The sequence below is a fragment of the Dasypus novemcinctus genome, chromosome 7 (assembly GCF_030445035.2).
Source record: "Dasypus novemcinctus isolate mDasNov1 chromosome 7, mDasNov1.1.hap2, whole genome shotgun sequence".
Classification (NCBI taxonomy): Eukaryota; Metazoa; Chordata; class Mammalia; order Cingulata; family Dasypodidae; genus Dasypus; species Dasypus novemcinctus.
Window position 1 is genome coordinate 108,993,700 of NC_080679.1, and position 23,854 is coordinate 109,017,553.

A 23,854-nucleotide genomic window follows, 5' to 3' on the forward strand; every position below is an offset into this window, starting at 1 on the left:
TATGAAAGACCTTGTAAATGACCTTTGTTCTGTATACCCGTATCCCAAATCTGTGTGACTGATCCTGGTTTGCTACTCCACCCCAGTCTGTCCTGTTTACTCCCTCAATATTTATTAATGAAGGAACCTGTGTTCAGCTGGATTCCAATCATTCTTTAGCACCCCAATGCTACAAACATTAGAATTTCTATAGATCAGGGAGGCAGTTTTGGGGCAGAAGGCCATTGTGCTCCATTGCTTGCACAACCAATAAAACTCTCTCTTTGAAACCCCATTGTCTCAGAAATTGGCTTCAAAGATGCACTGGGAGAAAAGGACCCACTTTTGCTTGGTATCATACATACACTTTTTTTTTTTAACTGATGAAGCATTTATTTGAACAAGTATAAATATACTTTTTGATAGTCTCTTTGACTACAAAGGCTTGTTATGGAAAGAGTGACCATTATCTAAATAGTGACCATTTCACATTAACTAAATAGGGACCATTTCTAAAAACTCGTTTGGATAACAAGCTTTGTTATCTAAATAATGACCATAGGCTGTCTTTCAAGTCTATTTATAGCTTCGAAAATTTCACCACTTCTATATCACACCCTATTACAGCCTCTCTGAAATACTTTCAGTTTCTCAAATACTTTATGTACTTTATAATCTATCACTTCTGATTCTTTACACATGCCAGAATATTCCTGGAATATTCTAAAAGCATTCCTTTGTCTTCTGTTTATCTTATCTAATTCAAACATATTATTCCTATCAGCTTATATAGTACTTCCTCTTGGGAGTTATATCTAACCATGCAATATTAGTTTAGACACTTCTACTGCCTGCTGCAATACCTCATACTGCCTCACCTCATACTGCCTCACCATAGTTTTTATCAGCGATTTATTTAAATCATTTGTTTAATTATATCCCAAAAGTTTTTCTTGCTGGTTTCTAAGCTAAGTAAGGTGAATTCTCAATATTTTATTCTCAGTATTTACCAGTATTTCATTCATTCACCCATCTATTCATTCTAGGTGATGTATCTTTAAGGTCTAGAACTCTATTTAGTATAAAGTTATCAATAAAATATTTTAAACTAGTACAGCTTTTGAAGTAGTTTTCCCCTCTCTGTTACAGATTAGGAAACTGGGTTAAGATGTTGAGTAATTGACAAAGTCACATTAATGTGTGATGAGGCTGAAATCTGAACCCAAGTTTACCTGCCTTCAAAGACTATGTTCTTCCAACTTGGCATTATACATGGCATTATATGTGATATATAAATGAGGTTCACATGTGGCAACAAATGGAAGAGCAACAGAATGAAGAAAATTCATGGTCGCTCTTCTTGTATATTTTTCTCCAAAGTGAATTTACTCTATTGGATTTTTTGAAATCTGTTCTCAGGAACCACAACTAATATCAGTACCTAGAAATGTTATTTGTTCTTCTCAGAGGATATAGTTCCATAATCTGTGTATATATTTTTAAAAGCACAATTTTTCATAACAATAGTTATTTATATGCACTAGAGTAAGCCATGATTAGAATTAGAATTTAAATGGAAGACATTAAGCACAGAATGAATAATTATGTTTTTAATCTTTCCGAAATTCTTTTTAAGCTGTGATACTCTTTTAAAGGTACATTTTAAAGGTATAGCTGGGACGGTATAGTGAGGAAATAATGTATTTTTGAAAAAGTTAGCCCAGTATTCAAATTTAAACTCTGCCACTTACTAGGTATTTGATGTGTCCTCAGTTAGTTTATAGTGTCTTCTGCAAATTAAGATTAGGAATAATAATTATAGAGCTGCTATATAAAGTAGAGGTGATATATCTATAGGGCTAGCCTTATACCTAATATTTAATAAATATTAATAGGCAATATATTTGTTATTCTTTTTCTATGTCACAGACTATGTAACACTTTCTTAAACCTAGAGTCCTACAATATTCTTACTTTGTCATTTATTTCCATTTGAATCTTCTATATATTTTCCACATAATTAATGATAGAGACCAAATTCATCTACATAATATGTTAATTACTTGATCACCAACTATATATTTTGAGGTGTCAATAATAAATTAGAGTTTTTCTTAGGGGAGAAAGCTGGGGGAATAAGTAGGAAAATTCCCAAGTTAGAAAGATTTTTGCCACAGACAGGAAATGTAAATTGGATCTGAAACTACCTCTCCGGGAAACATTTCTGTAAGCTTTGTGTAGCAGATAAATATAAGTACCATACCAACCATGATTACCCTTGAGAGACAGAGAAAATTATAGCAATTTACATAATAGCATTCCTATAATCTGGCAATAAATTTTAGGGGAAAGATATAATAGATAAATTGAGCATGCTACCTGCAACAATAGAAGATTTTTTAACAGTCTATTAATCCATATTAAATATCTATGAGCTTGAGGTAACTACTGAGATAAAATATAGTTTTCTTTTCCCTACTGTAATTGTAATGTGATAAAATATAAGCCACATTGGTTCATAATTTTTCTCTTTTTCAGAGTTAACCTGTTTATCTTTTCAAAGGTCCTGTAATATGTATCTCAAGGAAGATCCAATGTCAAAGGATATTTATAGAAAGTCAAGAAAGAAAAGATTATGTATAATGTTGAAGTCTTTGTCAAACATAAGAATTCATATTGATATTTAAACAGAGCAAGCATCCAGAATCAATCTAAAATTTTCAGAAATTATTTTCAACTTTTTAATTATCAATAATATGAAAGGATAGGCAAAAGGTTGATTGTTTTAAGTGGCTTTTGTTTTATTTTATTTTTATTGGCTAAAGTATATTGCAGTTAAACTTCATTTTTTTATCACCATCAGAGGGAGGAGACTTAAGAATCATGGATACAGTATTTTCCTGTATTAGTGAAAAATGAGTGACCCTACATTATATTTATTTTTTTATGAAACTCTTTTGAAAATGTATTGCACATTTCACTGCCTTATTAAGCAGAGCAAGCCCAAGATAATTTTAACATTTCTATATTAGTTCTATCATTTCTTTTTTGAAAATCATTTACTGTGTATTATTGGAATGCTGTAATAACCCCAGGAGTCATTCAGGTGGTGAACCCTATTTCTCGCTACATTAAATGCTTTTAGAGTGCTGGATATTTCTAGGTGGTGTTTCTTTGAACTTCTTGATCTTTAAGCCTTATAGGACCCAAGAGATCACTTTATAACTCAAGAATTTGAGACCAGAGAGGCTGAGTGATTTATCCAAGGCCACACAATGCTGCTTTTAGATGGACACAAAGAAGAAACATTAATGATTTTATTCCCTTGTATTTCCCCCTTCATTTAATGCTTTTATTCTTTTTATTGATTTACCTTCTGCATTATCCTAGTTTCCAACATTTTTCTATATAGGCAGTAATGTGCCTTCTGGTCTTTTTGCATTGTCAGACTATGAAGTTGCCAAGAGAAATGATTTAACTAAGTTTTATGTAGAAAATAAAAATCAGATATGATATCCAATTGTTTAAGAACATGTGTGCATTACATGTGCAGATAGATACAAAGATATCAATATAGGTACACATAGATGTATTCGGTATTGGCAGAAGTTCTATGGCGTTCATTTTCTTAGGGATTGAACTTGCATTGACTTTTAGATTCTTTATCCATTCTGAGAATTTTTTTACCTTTTAGAAACTCATTTCCAGATTTTTTTTCCTCTGGATATTTTTTGGAGTTGGATTCTATGAGTTGGGAACCATCTTAAATTGATAAATTTCCCCTCCAATGAAGTATTCCCAAATTTGTGAAGTTTTTAGATGTTTGGAGTCATTTATTTTTTCATAATAGAGCTTGTGGCATTTTTTAATAGACTTTTAAGTTTATAGAGAGAGATTACAAAATATGAATTAATCTATTACAGATGCAAAAGGATATATTGTTATTTTTTAAATTATATCTAATTGTAGATCTACATTTTAGACAACATTGAATTGTTTACTCATTTGAATCATAATTTGAATCAATGCTTTGTTTAAAGTCCCTGATTCATGTCTATAGTACATCTTCTAAACATTAAACACCTATTATTTATCTAAAGAAGAAAGGATATTTTTGGCAACTATCATGATGATTCTTGAAACATATGCAAAACTTTTCATTATTATCCTCTTAGAATTATTGATTAAATTATGGCTTGAGCATTTTCAATTTTCTTTCTAGTATTTCTTATATGTCAGAATACTTGTTGGTTGCTGCATGGATAGCTTTTAATACAGTTTTTTATTTCTAAACATAAGTGATTACATACATTTTATGTCCTTCTTTGAACCATAATTATGTCTTTACCACATTTTCTTGAATTAAAAACGTTAAATTTATACTAAAATTGCTATCTCAAGACATGACTTTGATAGTTATGAAACTTAATAAGGATTTGTTTAATTTTGTAACAATTTCCATTTAAAACCAATTCCTCAGATTAACATACTCAAAGGGAAAGTCATATGAAAGAATTGATTTTTGAGAAGTAAAGAAGCAGGTTACCAGGAATGCTGTCAGCTACCAATTCCCCTACACATTCTTTGTGAAGCTGTATGATTTCATCTTGTGAGCTGAATCAGTTACCAATACTAAGGATGGCTGTCCCAAGAAGACTGTTCACTGGCTATCACTGCCCATCACCCTGGCTGACTCTTTTTCCCCAGTTCTGCTACACACTAGGGAGAGTTCTTATGGAATCCTGACCAAATGTTTCACCATGTTAAAAGTGAGGATGAATATTTTACCCTTTCTTTTAATTTAAAATATTACTTTGATGATAACATACAAGATATATCTTTGATGCTATAGTAAACCATACCGAAAGGGTTGATAAACTCATCTGCAAAGTTAATTTGCTCCTATTTTACTATTGATTCCAGTTACTCATGATTTGCCAAGAACTCTGTGTCAATATAAAATTTTAACTCACAAAATCAGAGTTTTATAATGGGGAAAATACAAACCATTCTTGCAGGAGTTACAGAAATGCCATATACAATTCCTATTTCCTTAGACTACCATCACCAATATGCTTCTTGGTCAAAGTACCAAGAAAATGGCCAGTAAGCTATTTTTGAATACAGCCACTACCTGGAGTATTATATGAAGTCTTCAACACTTAAAATAGAAATAATCAGGAATAGACCTAAAAAAAGTATGACTGAAATGATTAGTGAATCTTGATGTGATCTGCCCTATAAAATTTAATTAAAACCTAAAGTTAAAGATAATATCAAGAATTCTAAATGATTGGAATACCAGCATTATACAATCATGGAATTGCTTATATGGACATAACCTTGTAAACCAAATGCTAAAATAATGGAAACATCTAGAAAGAGACATATTTCTTATAAACATGAAGAAGTACTACTTTACATAATAAAACACTTTATAGGAAATGTTTGAACTTTAAGTTTAATATATGCTAAAATATGTATAGAGAAAAATAATAGTTTAGGTACATTCATGGATGAAAAATGAAAGTGATAGGAAAATGACAATGTGAGTGAAAGAGGATGGAGGGAAAGTTAGAAGAACTGAATCCTAACACCTGTTTTTCAGTACTAAGATGCATATAACCTTAGAGAAGACTACCTTTTTTCAGTTTCCTTAGGCCTAAAATGATAGCACATAATTAGTGATTTTCTTTTTTTATATAAAGAAATACATATTTTTCTTCAAATAAAATGGTACTGAAATGTCCAAATTTAAATATATATATATATAATGTAGACTATAGTTAGTGGTAATACTTTGATGATGCTTTTTAATAGTTTGGAACAAATGTTTTAAAACAATGCAAGGTGTTGGTGATGGGGTAATGTATGGGAGCCCTGTATGATGATATACATGTTTTGTTTTGTAGATATACAACTTTTCCTGTACACCTTTTGTTCATGTATGTATGAGTGATATACATCAATAATATTTTAATGGAAAAAATATATAGATAGAAGGATAGTTTATATAGACAGATGAGAGGTACATTCACTGGGATGCAGGACTTTGGGCAGCCTAAGTCCAGCCTCCTCAATCACCACCTTTTCCCCATCTATTCTTTGTAACTTGAGATGACCAGGAGAACACAATTTGAAAATACTTTCATCAAATATATTTTATGGGTCAACATTGTGACATAAGACATCCCCTTAAAAAGCTGACCCAGAGAATGGTAAGGATGAAGAGTCTAGCCATTGTTTTTAATTTAAAATATTACTTTGAGTATAATATACAAGATGTGTCTTTGACACTATGGTAAAGAAATGGAAAGTCTCCACTTGCTTAGAATTCTGGAGTATGTTCTAAGGACTCCACAATTTCTGAGTCAAAGAAATAGAAATATTTCAGGTATGAGAATTCCTTCCTGGTCATCTGTTGGACTATGTTCTCATCCTCCTCACTTGGTCCCACTAGCTTGCATGACACATAGAGGCAGCATGAACTGGATCCCTTCTACCATAAACTAAGGCAATAAATTCACAGTAACAAGTTGCATCTCCATGCATATCCAGGCCTAGAGGGACCTAAGTTCACAGAGACCCAAGGCAGATCACAAGTGCCTACAGAATGCTGCACATAAAGTGACCCCAAGGAAATTGGTAAAGACCAGAATAGAAAAGTTGTTAAGAACTGTTGTGCCCTCACTCAAAACAGTGTTAAGTTATCTAGATGGCTAAATGTACAATGGAGTATTCTGAAAGGCCACCTTTCTAGATTGACCCCATCTGACTCCCTGGAATGGGTTACCAGGAAAGAGAAGAAAGCCAAGGAAGAAAATCCTTACAGAAAAAAAAAAAAAAAAAAAAAAAAAAAAAATTAAAAGCAGACTAACATGAAGTGTCATAATATAGGACAGGTCCCAAAATTGAAAAGTGTAAGGAAAATTGGGGCAATGAGTGTGGGAGACAATTTAACTTGGGAGAAAAGAAACAAACAGAAGTGATCAAGATTCATGGGGAAGGAACAGAGGAAAAGAAGCTCTTTCTTGGATGTGAAACAACTTCACAAAAAGGACAATCTTAAAAAATTATTTTTTAAAATTTGTTGTGTGATATAACTGGATATTCAGGGCAATAATCAGATGAAGAAGAGCTGAGAAAATCTGAGCAGTTAAACATGAGCTATGCTAAAGGTCTAAAATAATTTGGACCAAGTATCAAAGAAAAGCCTTAAGAGCAAAACCCTAGTTAAGAGGAAGAAATGGATTTTCAGAGTTAACTCCTCAAGATAATCAGATGCCTAGACATCAGCAAAAAATTTCAAGCCACACTAAGAAACAGGAAATTATGATTCAGTCAAAGGAACAAACTGAAACTTCAGAGGAGACTCAGATGTTGGAACAACTAATCAACAATGTTCAAATAATTTTCCTAAATCAATTCAAGGAAATGAAGGAAAATATGCATGAAGTGATAAGGATATCAAGAAGACAATGTGTGAACATAAAGAAAAATTTGCAAGTATAAAAAGGAATTTAACAGAAATTATGGAGATGAAAGGCACAATAGTAGAGATTAAAAATACACTGGAGGGGAGCAGGTGTAGCTCATTTGTTGAGCACCTGGGTTCAATTCCCAGTACCTTCCTTAAAAAAAAAAAAAGTTAAAATACACTAGAGGCATACAATAACAAATTTGAACAGGCAGAAGAAAGAATCAGTGACCTAGAAGACAGGGCAATTGGAGTCATCATGTCAGAAGAACAAATAGAAAAAAGAATAGAAAAAATTGAGCAGTGTTTCAGAGATTTGGGTGACAGCATGAAGCACACAAATAATATGTGTCATAGGTGTCCTAGAAGGGAAAAGGGGCATAAAGAATACTAGAGAAAATAATGGCTGAAAACTTCCCAACTCTTATGAAAGGTGTACTTATGCATGTCCAAAAAGCTCAAGCAGAATAAATCCAAATAGCCCTACTCTGAGACATATAGTAATCAGAATGTCAAATTCCAAAGAAAAAGAGAGACTCCTGAAAGCAGCAAGAAAAAAGCAATTCACCACCTGTAATGGATTTTCAATAAGACTAAGTGCTAATTTCTCCTCAGAATCCATGGAGGTGAGAAGGTACTGGTTTTAAATATTTGAGGATTAAAAGAGAACATTTACCAGTCCAAAATTCTTTATCCGCAAACATACCCTTTGAAAATGAGGGAGAGTTTAAAATGCCTTCAGATAAACAAACTGAGAGAGTTCATCAACAAGAGACCTACCCTACAAGAATTATTAAAGGGAATTCTGTAGATTGAAAGGAAAAGACAGGAGAAAGTAGCTTGGAGCAGTGTGAAGAAATGAAGATTATCAGTATGAGAAACTAAAAGGGTAAATGCCAAACTCAATCATTTTGTTTCCTCAATATACAAATCTACTCTTTCACACCATGGTGACCACAAAGCAAATATTTGAAAATATATACAGAAAATGAAAGAAATAAATAGAAAAGGAGATTGCAATTATGGGCAAGATATTAGATAGATAGATAGATAGATAGATAGATAGATAGATAGATAGATAGATATTAGATAGATAGATAGATAATTTAAAAAAAAACCCACAAAGAACAAATGGCTGAAGTGAGTTCTGCCTTTACAGTAATAAAATTGAACATTAATGGATTAAATTCCTCAGTCAAAAGACATGGGTTTGTAGAATGGATTAAAAAGTATTATCCAACTATATAGCATTTACAAGAGATTCACCTTAGATTCAAAGACACAGATAAATTTAAAGTGAAAAGATGGGGAAAGGATATTCCATTCAAATAGTAAATAAAAAAAGACCTGGGCTGGCTATACTAATATCAGCACAAATAGACTTTAAGTTAAAAATTGTTGTAAAAAGTTAGATGATGACAGCAGATTAAGGACCTCCAAGAGTTAGTTTGTTCTACAGTGCAGTTAGTAATTAGCCAGAAATATCTAAGTCACCAGAGAGTATCCTGCAAAGTCCTTGGAAGAAAGGAAGGAATAGACTACCAATCTACAGTGAAGATTCATAAGTAGAGACCAGTGCCCATGTCCTGCTGGCAGCACAAGCTGCCTCAGGAGCTATTTGCTGGCTGTAATGGGAAGCTGCATTTCCCAAAAACGGGGGGTGGAAGAGATGGCCAGACACCAACATCAGCTACTATTTGGCTGACTAAAATCCAATCCTAAGGACAGCTAAAGTTTGAACCTGACCAAGTCAGAAAAAGCCTGGTATTCTCAATTTTAACTCTGCCTCAGGCATTAGGGGAGCAGGGCTGATTGAAAACCAAAGTAATGCTAGGGAACAACATCTATCCACCCCAATTAGACTGCTGCCATTGCTTGGGCTCCAGCCCTGACTCCAGCAGGGAGGAAACTGAGGGGACCTTCACCAGCCTCTCTAGACTGCTGTAGTCACTTTTGGTCCCACACACTAGATTGTTGGGCACCCATCTATCCACATCCCTGCCCACAATAGGATAGGAGTGGAGGTGGTATTTCCTCAGCCTCTCTAAGCAGCTGTAGGCAATTCTGGACTGCACAGAATGGAGTAGATTGTTTAATACCTGTGACTCCATTCCCACCCCCAATAAATTGGGAGGGGAGTGGTATTTCTTCAGCCTCTCCAAGCAACTGCAGCCCCTTTTGGCTTGTACAGACTATACTGTTGGGCATATCTGTGGCTTCATCCATGCCCCTGACATAGAGGAAAAGTGACAGTGCTATATACCATCTCTGGGAAATTGCAGTCACTTTCATGTCACAGGAACAGGGTTGTTGTGTACCTCTGTGACTCCATCCATAAATTGGTAGGGCAGAGGGGGAACAGTGATTCATAGATCTATCTTGGCAACTGCAGTCAGTTTGACCTGCATAACTTATTAGTTTATTGCTCACACCCATCCCCATCCCAGGCAAGGGAAGAAGGAGTGTGGAGCTTCATCATTCTCTCTTGGCAACTATACATGATCTTGGTCTGCATGGCTTGGACTATGCAAGGCTGTAAATCTGACCCTACCCCTGATAGGGGAGAAAGGTAAGAGTTGCTTCATTGATTCCTGAGGTTAAGATTCTAACTGATCTTTGGCTCCCACTCCATAACCTGCAGTGGAGAAAGGGCAAGAAATAGATGAAAAAGCTGAAAAAAATTCAGATTGGTTAACCATGAGCCACTATTAAGTTCCAAATTAAGTTGAACTAAGTATCAAAAAGGAACTGTAGCACAAAGCCAATCAAATAGAAAGCCCTGGACTAAAGACAGAAACTGAGCACAGAATAAATAAATCAAATAAATCAGATGCTGAGACGCCAGCAAAAGATCATAATCCATACCAAGAAATGGGAAGATATGGTCCAGTCAAAGGAACAAACTAAGCTTCCAGATAACATATGAATTGAAACAACTAATGAGACAACCAGATGATGTTCAAACAAATCTCCTTAAAAATTTTAGTGAGATGGCAAAAGAGATTAAGGATATTAGCAAGACACTGGATAAGCATAAAGAAGAATTTGAAAGATCTTATGGGAATGAAAGGAACAAAAAATGAAATTAAGAATACAGTGAAGGGAATTCTGGCAAGATGGCATCAGCTTAGTTAGTAGGTGTATGTCCAAGAGACTTGAATTTTGGGGCTGTCCATGTGCCAGCTGGGCCCTGAACCTCAACAGAATTGCAACACCTAATCTTCAATACACATAGATTTACCCAGGACAACTAATAAGGAGGTAATAATGGACCACCATCATATCATGGAACTGAGAGAGTCTACAACTGCAAGCAAGAGAGTCCTATCCACCAATCACCTGGGACTGAAGCCTCTTCCCAATTAGAGGTGGAGTGGGCATCTCAATCCCAGAATCCTCAGGACTGGGGAATGAACTATGGGCTAGAGTGGACTTACTGGTATTCTACTATAAATGTACTGTGATTCTAGCAATGGAAGATCTTATATAATTGATGTGGAGGCAGTGGCTACTGGAGGTTCTGAGGTCAGGGAGAGGGAAAGCAGGTGTAATACATGAGCATTTTTGGGAATTGAGAATTGTCCTGAATGACACTGTAACAACAGACACAGGCCTTTATATATCTTGCCATAATCTATATAATTGTGCAAGAAAGAGTGTAAACTACAATGTAAACTATAATCCATGTTTAATGGCAATGCTCCAAAATGTGTTCATCAATAGCAGTGAATGTACCACACTAATGACGGATGTTGTTAATGTTAAAAAAAAATAAAATAAAAATAAAAAAATACAATGAAGGTATATAGCAGCAGATTTGAAGAGACAGAAAGAATCAGTTAGCTTAAAGACAGAGCCTCTGAAAATGAACATACAAAAAAAAAAATAAAGAGAAAAAAGGAAAAAATTGAACAGTATATCAGGTAACTAAATGATGGCAAGAGACATGCAAACATACATGCTGTGGGTGTCCCAGAAGGAGAAATGAAGGGAAAAGGGGCAGAAGGAATATTTGAAAAAATAATGGTAGAAATTTCCCAACCCTATTGAAGGACATAGATATCCTTGTCCAAGGACAATGTACTCCCATCCAAATAAATCCAAATAGACCTACACCAAGACACATACTAATCTGAATGTTAAATGCCAAAGAGGAAGAGAGAATCCTGAGAGTAGCAAGGGAAAAGTGATTCATCACAAACAAGCAATGCTCAATGAGATTGAGTGCTATTTCTCATCAGAAACCATGGAACCCAGAAGGCAGTGGTATGATATATGGATAAACATATAGAGTAATGGAGTCTGAGAGTTCATAGCCTCACACCTATGGCCAATTGATTTTTGACAAGGCTGACAAGCCTACCCAACTGGGAAAGAATAATCTTTTCAACAATTGGTGCTGGAAGAACTGATTATCTATACACAAAAGAATGAAAGAGGACATTTATCTCATACCATATACATCAATGAACTCAAAATGAATCAAAGGCCTAAATGTGAAAGCCAGGACTATAAAACTCCTGGAAGAAAATGTAGGGAAGCATCTTTAGGATCTAGTGTTAAGCAATGGTTTCTTTGACAATGCACAAGCAATGGAAGAAAAAATAGATAAATGAGACCTTCTCAAAATTAAAAACGTTCATGCATAAAAGACAACTTACTGAACAGGAGAATATATTTGGAAATCACATATCCAGTAAGGGTTTAATATCCAGAATATATAAAGAAAACCTACTACTCAATAAAAAAACAACCCAATAAAATACTATGGGCAAAAGAGTTAAACTTGCATTTCTCCAAAGAGGATATAGAAAGAGCTAAAGAGCACATGAATGGATGTTCTTTTTTTGTTTTGTAATAAACTTTTACTCCCTTGCTTACCCTATGACATGTCCTTAAATTATGATATGCGACATAGCTAGGAACCTAGAAACCCAGAGTATTCTACTAACATCATGACTTCCAAAACCCAACCAATTAGAGACATCGGAGAGTCTTGACTCGGTCCTACTTTACACATCTCCTCTGCTTCATATTTCCTAATTAGCATTGATTTATGGTGATAAATTTTTGAAAAGTTTAAAAAAAGATGTTCAACATCACTATCTATTAGAGAAATGCAAATCAAAACCACAATGTGATATCATTTCACAGCCACTAGAGTTGCTACTATTAAAAATCAGAAAATTATGAGTGTTTGAGAGGATTTGGATAAATAGGAACACTCATACATCACTGGTGAAAATATGCAATGATGCAGCCAATATGGAAGACAGTTTAGCAATTCTTCAGGAAGCTAAATACAGAATTACTTTAGGACCCAGCAATCCCACTACTATATCCAGAAGAACTGAAAGCAGGGACTACAGCAGATACTTGCACACCAATATTCACAACAGCATTATTCACAATTGTCAAAAGGTGGAAGCAACCCAAGTGTCCATCAACTGATGAATGTATAAACAAAATGTGGTATATTCATAACATAGAATAGTATTTTACTATAAAAAGGAATGAAGTCCTGATGCATGCAACAAATGTGAATGAACCTTGATGACGTTATGCTTAGGAAAATAAATCAGGTAGAAAAGGACACATATGTATGATCTCACTGAAATGAACTAATTATTGTAAGAAAACTCACTGAGTTATAATCTGGAATATAGATTATCAGGGGATAAATTGGGTGTGGAGAATGGGGGAGCTGATGCTTACTTTTTACAGAATTTCTAACTAAGTTGATTGTAAAGGTTTGGGAAAGGATATTAGTGATGTTAGCATATTATTGTGAGTGTAATTAATAGTGCTGAATTATATATGTAAATGTAGTTGAAAGAAGTTGTTTTGGGTTGCTTATATTACTAGAATGAAAATTAGGACATAAAACATGGCACTATATAATACAGTGAGCCCTGTTGTAGATGATTGCCTGGTGTTACTAGAAAAAGAACATGAATATTCTTTCATGAATTATAAGAAATATACAACACTAATACAATGTATTAATAATAGGATGGTATATAGAAGGAACTACAACTTATATAAACTATGGACTATAATTAATTGTACTATTTTAAGATTCTTTCATCAGTTGTAACAAGGTACCATACTAATGCAAAGTGTCAACAATGGGGGTGGGTATATGGGAACACTGTAGTTTTTACATGACTTTTCTGTAAACCTACAACTTCTCTAATTAAAGGGAAAAAAATGTGTGGGTGAAATTAACCCACCACAGGATACTACATATTATGTGATTCCATTTATATAAAATGTAACTATAATGAAACTATGGAGACAGGAGTGGGTTGGTGATTATGTAGAGATGGGGAAGGATAGAGGGATTGAGTGGTAAGTATTGAGGTGTGTGGATTTTTCTATTTTAGCGTAATGAATATATTCAAAATTTGACTGTGATGATAAATGCACAACACTATGATTGTATTGAAGGCCATTGATTGTACACTGTAGATGGATTATGTAATATGTGAATATATCTCAATAAAACAGTTTAAAAAAACAAATATATTTTATGATTCTAAGTCAATTGTTTTAGATAGAAAAACAAATTATTGCCACAAAATATCTTTGGTTCCAGCTGTCAGGAATATAATATTAAAGAACATGGATCACAGATCTATCATATTGTGTCAGGTTCTCCTGCTCTGTGCCTTAGAGCTGATGGTTTATCTCCTTCAAGTTTTTAAAATGTCAATAAATGAACTCTTGTATTTGAGATTCCACTAATATTCTCCTGGAAGCTAAAAGTTCTGGCAATGAGCAAATGCGGTAAACTATAAATGAATTATTTTCACCACATTATGAAATAAGAAAAGTCAAATTTTCTCCTGAGAAAGATTAGTAAGCTGTTCCAAATTCATTGGTTGAATTGTTTGTCATATACAATTGTCTTTAATGATTATTACTTTTAAAAATCAGTTGCTCTTGATTATGTGATCTTTATATGACATTGTCTTCCAAATCTACTAATTCTTTAGAAATCTTTTTTCTATGCTAATTCTAAGTGTTTTTTTTTTTTGGTGTTTTTCTTTTCTGTTCTTTTTTTTTTTTTTTGCCATAGTTATCTAAAGGTTAAGAAAGGAGGTCTTTTGATTTAATTAGGTAAATTTCCATTTTGAAATCTGATTCTTTTACTCATGCTCTTTAGGTGTTTATATTTTGTTTTGTTTTCATAGACTCAAAAATTCACACTTTCAAAAACCTTTCTAACTGTATGATGCCAACTAAACTGATCTTATTGAGTTGGGGTTTCCTTTCAACTTGCAGAACTAGATATGACTATGCTACTTTGCTCTCTCTGTATTCAGAAAAGACCTTTTTCCTCTAAAGCATATGCCTAATGCCTTGCAGCTCCAAAGTGTAGCGCTCCATGCCTCTTATTCACTGTGTGGAGGTTGGGTCCGCTGATGTAAGGAGTTGACATATATTCAGTTTCCTGCAGAAAAATGGTTCCATATTGTCCTTCATCAAATGATTCTCCTTGGCTTTCAATCCCCAGGGAGTACTCATTTAAGAGTTGTATCCTCTGTCCTCAAGAAGTCTAAGTCACTCTATTTATTTATGAAATGTTTCCTCTGTGCCTTTTTTGAGGATCAAGGGAAAAGTACAGATCACATTAGCATATGGAATACAAATTAAATCGAGCACAATCAATAACATGTTAACTAATTGGACATTTTTATATCTTTCACAGAATTTCCAACTTGTGAGCCGCTAACTCAGTTTATATGCAAAAGTGGAAGATGCATTAGCAGCAAATGGCACTGTGACTCCGGCAAGTAGCAAATGTTCACTGTGCAGCACTGATTTGATTGGCGGCCTGGTTATCTTGGCTGCCTTGTCTCTTTCCAAGGTAGTTTGTAAGAGAAGCTTGCAGAGCCAAGTAAAACGGCGAAGACAAGTGATGAAAGGGCAGCTGGCACGTCAGTAGGGATTAGCATTAATGATAATAGAGCACTGTCATAGCCCTCTGAGATTTGTTTTCAGGTATTATGCTATATAGTCTAAGTGCATAAACATGAAGTAAAGGGGACAATTGAGAAAATGACCTAGATAATGAGGTTCCCCAAAGCATTTATGTAAAATGCTCTGTAACCTCAGAATGAAGTAGTTTATAAATTATTATGCAATTATCCAGATGGTCTCAGTTCTGTCACCTTCTTTTTTTTATATAGAGATGATTGTTTTTATACTCAGTATTGTTATGATAAATTATGCCAAATATAAGTAAATGAATTTTATATAAATTGATACAATCTCAGACATTTATTCCAATAACTTATTTTCACTTCACATTTCTCTACTTTCCCTCCTGTAACAGTTTTTATTAAAGAGTGTAAATCATTGCCAATGATAGTGTACAACAATATATATGTAGGAGTCAGAAGAAGGAGGAGTTCAAAGTTGGTCCTCATTTTGGGGAATCGGAACAAAATGACTAATTTGAAGAGATGGTTATAAGTTGGTCCTCATTTTGGGGAATGGGAACAAAATGACTAATTTGAAGAGATGGTTATAACTTCTGGACATAGAGTCTATAGATACTAAATGATAATTTTCCATAATAATTATATCACTACCTGTATCATTTCATGAAAGTTCTATAATCACAATCATTACCCCAGTTATGATTGTTTCATGCTGTAATAATGTATTTTTGTCAGTGATTAGGCACCTCTGTGTGAAATAGAAATTAAACTTCAAAATCCAAAGTCAAGGATTTTTTTTCTCTTACTTTATAAGTTGATACTAAGTCAGAAGAGAAATATTATAAAGATGGAAATAAGTCTCTTACTCATAATGGAAATATTGATCCATTGATTCATCATTTCTTTTTCAAAATCTAAAACAAAACTGTGTATACTAAATGGAGATGTTGGATGTTAGATATTGCAGAAGAATACATTTCTCCCCAAATCAGTTTTGTTGAACTTAATGTTGATGCTTCATTCCAGATGATGACTGTGGGGATGGAAGTGATGAAGTTGGCTGTGTTCACTCTTGCCTTGATAATCAGTTCAGATGCTCCAGTGGCAGGTGTATCCCAGGCCATTGGGCCTGTGATGGTGACAATGACTGTGGGGACTTCAGCGATGAAACCCAAATCAATTGTACCAAAGAAGGTTAGTAATTTTGTAAATCTACTAAATCATATTTAAATAAATAATATTTTAGAGTTGTTCAGAATGAATACCATATAAAAAGAAATTGTTCATCAGATAAAAGATATGCATGTGAGACTGTATATTTCCTTGTTCTCATTCACTCTTGACTTTCCTGTCTTTGGTTTCTCACCTCAATGCCTTTGTATATCTTCATATTAGATGCTTTACTTACTACTCTTTTTATTTTATTTTTTGGTCAAATTCTTTATTGCATCTATTGAGATGACCATGTAATATTTGTCCTATATTCCTTTTTTATATTTAAAAAATTTGTATTGAAGTACATCATTCATACATGAGATATATAAACAATGAGTATATAGTAAAAGTTGTGAACCTACATAACAAACTTGTATATCATCATACAGAGCTCCCATACATCTCCCCACCATGGGTCCTTTTGTTGTTGTGAAACATTTGTTACAAACTATGAAAGAGCATCATCAAAATATTACTATCGTCCCAATCTCACATTATTTACTTTTACTTACTACTCTTTTAACTCCTTTCAATTTCAAAAATTACCAAACTTCAAATTAGGACCAAAAATAAAAATAAAGCAAGGTATAATTTTTCCTTTTATTTCTTACCAAATTTTATTTCTTAAGGTTTGAAATAATCACTTATTAAATGGTGATGTAATATAAATTGGTTGACTTTCTGAAATGCAAGATAAGCGAGGAAGGTCATGACCCTGGCTTTCAGCATGTCATTGGGCAGCCTGACCCTATCATTCACATTGGTTACTTTGCAAAAGTTAATCAGCCATAGTGTATGTTAATAAATTATGAATTATGTTGGAAATATCACAGAATAAAAATTGCTAGCCAGTAAAACATTCTGTACACTCAGAACCACTTTGATGTAGAAGTTTTCCTTCTGATAAGAAATGAGAATTATTTGTTATTCATTCTTTCTTTAGTCTACATATATTTATTGAAGATCAGGCACTGTAATCAACCCAAGGAATAGATTAAAAAGATGGAAAAACCTATCTTCAATAAGTTAAAAAACCTGGCATGGAAACAGACAATAAAATGATTTATTTAAAGGAGTGGAGAAGACAGTACCATTACTATGCAGTCACAACAAGGGAAGCATTTTCAAAGTGTTATATAAAATATATATTTGTCTTCTGCAAATATTTGACAGCCTAGAAGATAGAAAGTTTCTTAAAATGTCTTACCTGACTTCTGACATAGATACCTTTTGTTTTTCTTTTGTTTTCTCCTCTCTCTCTCAACTGTAAATGCTGGGAAAAGTGGCTACTAAAGAAATTGTCTCCGTAACACTAGATTCTTAAAAGTAAAACCCTCACTCTGTCATGAGCGACAAATTCCTTAAGTGAATTTTCAAGGACTTTTGTTGTTGTTGTTTAATTTTGGTTTTGGCAGGATGACCTGGGGTACAAAAGCCATCGTGTTAATCCAAATATGGTCAAAGAATGGGTTATGAGCCATGAGGCAGTGAAACACGGGGCCTCATGGTCACGGATCTTGACGTGATTCATGTCCTTCCCCAGCTGTGGACACAGAAGCTATAACGAAAACAGAAAATGAATACATTTTTATGACAATGTCTTATAAGGTTTTACCTGGGTATATTTGAAATCAATCTTGCTTCAAAACCGGGAACAGGAAGAATTATATATAAAGCTACAATTTAATGTTATCTCTCTCTTTTATTCTCCATTATGCAATAAGTTAATCATATCTTTCTTTGCAACAACTGTCTTAAGTCCTCTCTCTTTCTCCATCTCATGCGTGTGTCCTCTCGCTCAGTTTGGTTGTTCTGATAGTTTACATGAGCTAGAACTTATTGTTTATCATTAATCTGGGGATGGGGATAACAAGTGAAAATAAAGATTTTTTCCCTTTTCTTTTTTGTATATTTGAAATATTTATCTGGGATCTGGTTGACATTTCATTACTAAATTACACTTTGAATATGAAACTGCATTGTTACCTCCTCACAGATGTCTTTTTAGGCTGCTCATAGGGTGTGCATCTGTGGCTTGCTGGCACTGCCCCATAATATTTTGTGAAAGATAAATTGCCCCAAAGTTAATTTATTTCATCTTAGAAGTGAGATCCCAGCCCTCTTTTCTGCACGTATTTATCTCTCAGTTAAAATTACCATTGCACATTAAGAAGTTTTGAAGATATTATTATAGCCTTATAAGGGTCCAAAGTGAGTAGTTCACCCCATTTTAGGCTCCCTGGGTAGATTTTCTGTTTTGGATAATTATGGAAGCAGTGACTATTTAATATCAATGGCCTTCCTCTTAGAACATCTCAATTTCACTAATATATCACTATAAAGAATATACTGTCAATTTGAATGCCATGCATTTCTTATATGATTATGGAAAAATACTAAGAAAATGATTTAGATAATCTTCAGAATTCTTAACTAATTTACATTTATCAGATTATAAATTGTACTAGGAATATGTAATCAAGTATTCTACTTATGAACACTTACGTGGAGAAATGTAACATTCTGATATGACTTTGGTACAAGACTATCCAGCATAACTCAAAGGTAAAAAGGTAATCTAAATATTTTTACCCATTAATATTTGCCTATATATTGTGGTATGCAAGTTGTACAGTAACCATGACACACAGAATTGTTAAAGCTGGTCAGGAAAGTCATTTGCACATGCAGGTTTTGTGAAGCCCTTACCAAGGTAAAGTAGAACTGTGATGCAATTAGTCATGTAACTCAGTCCCAAAACATACTGCCGAAGAAAGATCAGGGAATTCTGGCTTGCACTTCAGGCCTAGCTGTCAAAACTGATCAAATCCACCATATAATTGCTCAGCACTTTGTTATACACTGCCTGAGTAGGCAGAGCATCTGGTGCAGTTTTTCTCAACTAAAATAGTTTCCAAATGTGTGGAAATACTCTTGAATTAACTTTTAATAGTAAAGGAACAGGAAAAAACAGGAAATGGAATGTTCCACACATAATCTCGATTTCCTCTGAAATTCTTCTTATATCTGAAATTACTTTCCAAAAAAGAATTTATATACTAATGATCATTCTTTTTCATAAGTAGTATGATAAATTCAGATAAAACATATAAATGGATAGTCCCATCTTAGATTAATATATACCCATCTCCTTCCCTATAAATGTGTACTGTTCTTCCTTCCCACTTCCACACTCTCTTACTTGGCATAAAAAGCCAAAATGCCTTTCAGAAAAGTGCTGTGTTTTCATAGAGTCACTGTTAGAAATACCTACACACACATACACTACAACCTAAGATGGAATAGGAAGACAATCTACCGCATACTGATTCCCTCTTTTATTTCAATACTTGTTTTTCATTAATTTTGCTCCTGCTTCTCTTTTGGTTCTGAATCCTTTGGTTGGGACATATTTTTATAGTATGCATCAGATCTATTTAATGAAAAGTTTTCCAAGTGGAAAAATAAGTGAGGCTGAACCTTCTCTATAATAGCATTCTCTACAGAGAGAATTTTGTGTGAAGGGAGTTTCTCCAAAGTTTTGGACATGACCGTTTAAGTAGTAAAAGTTCTTGTAAAAGATGGTTTTACTTGGAAGACATTATGAATAAAGCTAAATTGAAACTTCAGTGCTTTCTTACAAGTCCTTTAACACTCTGGCTGGAATGATAAAATAAGGATAATCTAGACATATGTCACATCTATAAAATACCAAATGTATGCAATTAATCTTGTGTCACTGTTGACAACTTCATTCATTTGAATTATGTAAACATTCATTCTTATCCTCTTTTTGAAAATAGTCTAAACCATATTTCATCAAAGGAAGAAAGCATTGCTAAAATAAACATATGCAAATGATTCAGCATTTTTAGGCAGCTATTCCCACACATCAATTTCCATTCAGAAAATTGTTGTAAAAATTTATACCAAATAATTTTTGCAGAAACCTGATGAAAAAGGAACAGGTTTCCCTTCAACAGATTTTGCCTGTGGTTCCTTCTAAAAATAACTTAAATATTTCCCAAATATTCTGATTCTTCTGTATTTTGAAGGGGCATCTGACCCTGACTTATGGCCATTGTTCTTTAATGCCTTCTGTTTGGCTGTCTGAATAGAGAATATTTACTGCCTGCTCCACTAAGTGAACAAAGTGGGTGATGCTGGAACATATGCGATCTCTTATTTACATTGCAAATACAAATTAAATGCAAATTTAAAATTAAGTATGTATTGACCTTCAATTTTGATTTATTATGAATAATCTTTAACAAGTTCCCAAATCCATTAGGCAGTTAAGTGTATACCATTATTAATATGTATGAGCACACGTGCTCATATTCTTCTGCTTTAACAGTTTATCTTTGCTTCTGTATTGAAAACTTCCACTTTGCTTTGGGACTTTGTCCTCATTTACTCATCAAATACATTCATTCATCTATAATTCATTCAGTTATTCATAGAATAATTTTATATTTGTATTTTCACAAACACACACACTATTTGATATACAATGGATGCTTAGTATATAGTTGAATGAAAGGGTGTATTTCTTAGCCACAAAATTTGAGTATAAACTCAAAATCCATCTCTTACTTGTTCTGCCTTAAATATCTAGTAGCTTTTTCTGTTTACTAGCCTTCCCCCTAGATCCTGGAGCTTATTTTCATGATGATGTACAAGATTAGGTGTACAGATCTAGTCATTCACATTTTCTTAGTAAGGTGAAATTGTTTTCATTTACCCAGTAAATGCTCACAATTTCAGCTCATCATTCAGTAAAACAAAACAGATGGGGGAGTGGGTGTGGCTCAAGCAGTTGAGTGCCTGCTTCCCACAAGGGAAGTCCCAGGTTCATCCCTGGTGCCTCCTAAAAACAAACAAACACAAAAAAATAACAAGCAAAACAAAAGCAACAACTCATGAGCCAATGTGGCTCAGTGGTTGAGCTCTGGCTTCCCACAAACAGCTTCCCACAAAGGAGATCCCAGGTCAATTCCCAGCCCTGGTACCAAAAACAAAGCAAAACAAAACACAACACAACACAACACAGATAAGATTCTTACCTTATCTTTTGTTATTGTTTATTTTTTTGTGAGTCTTCTCTACCCAAGAGATAGTAAAGTAAGAAAAGTGTAAATCTTTTTGAAACTGTTACTTAGCAATAAGTGCACAGTGATAAGAATCCATTCATAATAATACAGGGGTAAGAAAAGGAAATTAATATATATTGGTGACCCAATAATTGCCAGGTACTTTACATTTGTTATTTCATTTAATACCCACAATAAATATTACTCAGAGAGGTTAAGATACTTGTCCAGGATTACCAAACTGGCTTTTCAAACACTAGTTGTCTGCTCTTTATTCCTACATTCAGCAGTCTGGCTCTGAAGCTATGGAGTACAATCAAACTTTTCTAAAATTTCAAACTTTATATGAATTGACAGTTATGTGATCCCTAAATAATTACTACTTTGCGCTCAATTGCATACTCAATTTCACTTAAAGATGAGAAAGAAGGACCTTTCTACTTATGAGAGGACGATGTGATAATAATAGAAGTCTAGCGCTCACAAAGGGCACTAGAAGGGACCTGGACCATTATATTCAATAGCCACAGTAAGTCAGTCTGTTCTATTCCCACAATTCACCTTAATGCATTGGAATTCTGGGACATTTTCATTGAAATGACTGTGGACATTCCCACACAATTTATCTTGTCACCCAAAAAAATATGCTTGTCCATCTTTAAAGTTTTATCTCATAACCTCTGAAAATTAGGAAACTGAAAGAAAATCAAAAGATCACTTAGTTCAGGTCTTTTATCTTGCAGATGAGGAAAAGGGTTCAGCTAGATAAAATCCTGTCCTTATTTGTGTAAAATAATGTATCCCTCCTGTAAAGAGCTATTAACATTCTGCATCAGAGATGCTGAGTTTGGTTTTAGAGAAGCATATCTATTTTCAATGAAGTACAATTGTCTGTCTACTTTATTCTCTCATAAACTGATTCATTTTCCATGAAAAATGTTAATGCTGATGTATCAAAACATTGTTAATTATTAATGCATTTTATCCATAGGAAGCCTCTTTTCGTTTTCCAGAATAAAATAGCTCTTCAATGATCTTTTTAAAGTTATATTGCAAACAACTGTTACAATAAGAGCAAAGAAAGCTAAAGGTTTTGAATCTATTAATAGCAAAGTCTGTTTTGAACATCTATAATGTTCCCAGCAATGTGCTTATCAGGAAAATTCAAAGAAATCATATAAGTGTAATGTAGAAAAAATGAAATACTAGAAAAGAGATTCATAAAAATTGGAAGAAAGAAGCCAATTATCCTCATTTTTACTTAGTGGAAAACAGTAATGGGATGACACTCCTAGATAAATGTATCTTTTGTATTAAGAGAATAATTATGCAACTTAATGTTCAACAGCAATATCTTTCATGATACTTGAAGATATAATTAATGGCTAAAATCAATATGTAATGAAAAATAATATCCAGAATGAATTACGTTCCATAGTATTTAAATTCTGCTTTTCCCATTCTCAAATTGTGGTTATTGAGCAGTGAAATGGTAGCACTTCAGACATTCAGCAACAAAAACAAACAAACAAAAAGTGACAAAGGGAATGAATAATCTACAAAATAATTAATTTACTTCTCAATAACTAAGTGGTGGTCATACATTTGAGAGAATAAATAAATACGCAGTGGGAGAAAAATTTGCCTTTTTCTGTAGAAATAGTTTGTATTTAGTTTTTTTTCAGAATGTTCAGCATTTGTTTCCTTACTTGTGTGAAACTTTAGCTGAATTTCAACGTACCTATTATATTCCTGCACTGAAATTGCCAGATTCATTAACTTTTTATTTGGGCTTGGGGTTGTTATTTTAGAACACTTGGGCTTCTGAAAGAAAATTTATTGTCATTATCTGCAATTAAAACCTTTCCAGGGGAGCCGATTAGCTCAGTGGTTGAGCACCTGCTTCCCATGCACTAGGTCCTAGGTTCAATCCCCAGTACCTCCTAAATATATATATATATAAAACCTTTCCACAACTAACTTTGGTGCTTAAAATCATCCACCTAAACAACTCCAACTTTCTGGCATGTAATACTCACTAATTTGAGAACCTTTCAGTGCAGCATATTTTTGTTGTTATTTTTTATATGTATGCATTTGAATGGGAGGTTCTGTGAATTATAAACAATTTAGAACAGTTT

At 33.7% G+C, this 23,854-nt stretch overlaps 1 protein-coding gene across 1 annotated transcript in view; it reads left to right on the forward strand.

Annotated features, from left to right (window-relative positions):
• Nucleotides 1-23,854, forward strand: part of LRP1B (LDL receptor related protein 1B) — a 2,023,931-nt gene that overhangs the window by 1,222,811 nt on the left and 777,266 nt on the right. The window contains exons 19-20 of the mRNA XM_058301027.2: nt 15,171-15,251; nt 16,432-16,599. Coding sequence (XP_058157010.1) covers nt 15,171-15,251; nt 16,432-16,599 — 249 coding nt within the window. The remainder of the gene's footprint in view (nt 1-15,170; nt 15,252-16,431; nt 16,600-23,854) is intronic.